Source organism: Coturnix japonica, unplaced genomic scaffold (genome assembly GCF_001577835.2).
Source record: "Coturnix japonica isolate 7356 unplaced genomic scaffold, Coturnix japonica 2.1 chrUnrandom2147, whole genome shotgun sequence".
NCBI classification, from domain to species: domain Eukaryota; kingdom Metazoa; phylum Chordata; class Aves; order Galliformes; family Phasianidae; genus Coturnix; species Coturnix japonica.
This window is the reverse complement of record NW_015440800.1, coordinates 1-1,319: the sequence shown is the minus strand read 5'-3', so window position 1 is coordinate 1,319 and position 1,319 is coordinate 1. Positions and strand designations below refer to the sequence as shown.

Sequence of the window (1,319 nt, the reverse complement as noted above, 5' to 3'; positions counted from 1 at the left end):
GCTCATATAGGGTCAGCTCATGTGGGGTCAGCACACCCCAGTCCAGCCCCACGGATGGCACAGCCTGCACAAAGGATGCCAGCTCCTATGGGGTCAGCTCCTATGGGGTCAGCAGCTCCTATGGGGTCAGCAGCTCCTATGGGGTCAGCTCCTATGGGGTCAACGCACCCGAATCCAGCCCCACGGATGGCAGAACCTCACCTAAGGATGCAGCAACCCCAAGTGAATCCATCCCCATCTATGGGATTGCCTGCACAGAGGATGACAGCGCCTATGGGGTCAGCAGCTCCTATGGGGTCAGCAGCTCCTATGGGGTCAGCTCCTATGGGGTCAGCACGTCCGAATCCAGCCCCACGGATGGCAGAACCTCGCCTAAGGATGCAGCAACCCCAAGTGAATCCAGCCCCACGGATGGCACAGCCTACACAAAGGATGCCAGCACCCATAGGATCAGCTCCTATGGGGCCAGCTCCTATGGGGTCAGCTCATATGGGATCATCACGCCCGAGTCCAGCCCCACGGATGGCAGAACCTCGCCTAAGGATGCAGCAACCCCAAGTGAATCCAGCCCCATCTATGGGACTGCCTGCACAAAGGATGATGGCTCCTATGGGGTCAGCACCTCCTATGGGGTCGGCTCCTATGGGGTCAACGCACCCAAATCCAGCCCCACGGATGGGAGAACCTCGCCTAAGTCTGCAGACATCCCAAGTGAATCCATCCCCATCTATGGGACTGCCTGCACAGAGGATGACAGCGCCTATGGGGTCAGCAGCTCCTATGGGGTCAGCAGCTCCTATGGGGCCAGCAGCTCCTATGGGGCCAGCAGCTCCTATGGGGTCAACGCACCCAAATCCAGCCCCACGGATGGCAGCACCCCCCCAGAGGATGCGGCCGCCCATGGGATCCCCCCACCTGAACCCACCCCCACCCATGGGAGAAGCTCAATGGAGGGCGCAGCCATCAATGGGATCCCAGCCCAATCCAGCCCTGCGAATGGGGACCCCTCCCCAAAGGATGAGAGCACCCATGGGACCCCCCCGACCCAACCCCCCCCCACCCATGGGACCCCCCCAACCCAACCCCCCCATGGGAGAACCCCATTGGGGAGCACAGCCGCCTTTGGGATCCCAGCCCACCCCATCCCTGCGTATGGGGACCCCTCCCCAAAGGATGAGGGCACCCATGGGACCCCCACAGAACCCCCCCCCACCCATGGGACCCGGACCCCCCCAGGGGACGTGTCCGTGTATGGGACCACCAATGGGAGACCCTCAATGGAGGACGTGGACCCCTATGGGACCCCCCCCCAGTCCATC

At 62.5% G+C, this 1,319-nt stretch overlaps 1 protein-coding gene across 1 annotated transcript; it reads left to right on the top strand.

The window, feature by feature from the left end:
- Positions 1–5: 5 nt before the first annotated feature.
- On the top strand, positions 6–1,316 carry LOC107307912 (sialidase-like; the record flags this gene model as incomplete). The annotated part of the gene is made up of 2 exons (XM_015851403.2): positions 6–92; positions 144–1,316. Coding segments are annotated over 2 exons (1,260 nt in total), but the record flags the coding sequence as incomplete, so codon positions are not given.
- Between the last annotated feature and the right edge of the window lie 3 nt (positions 1,317–1,319).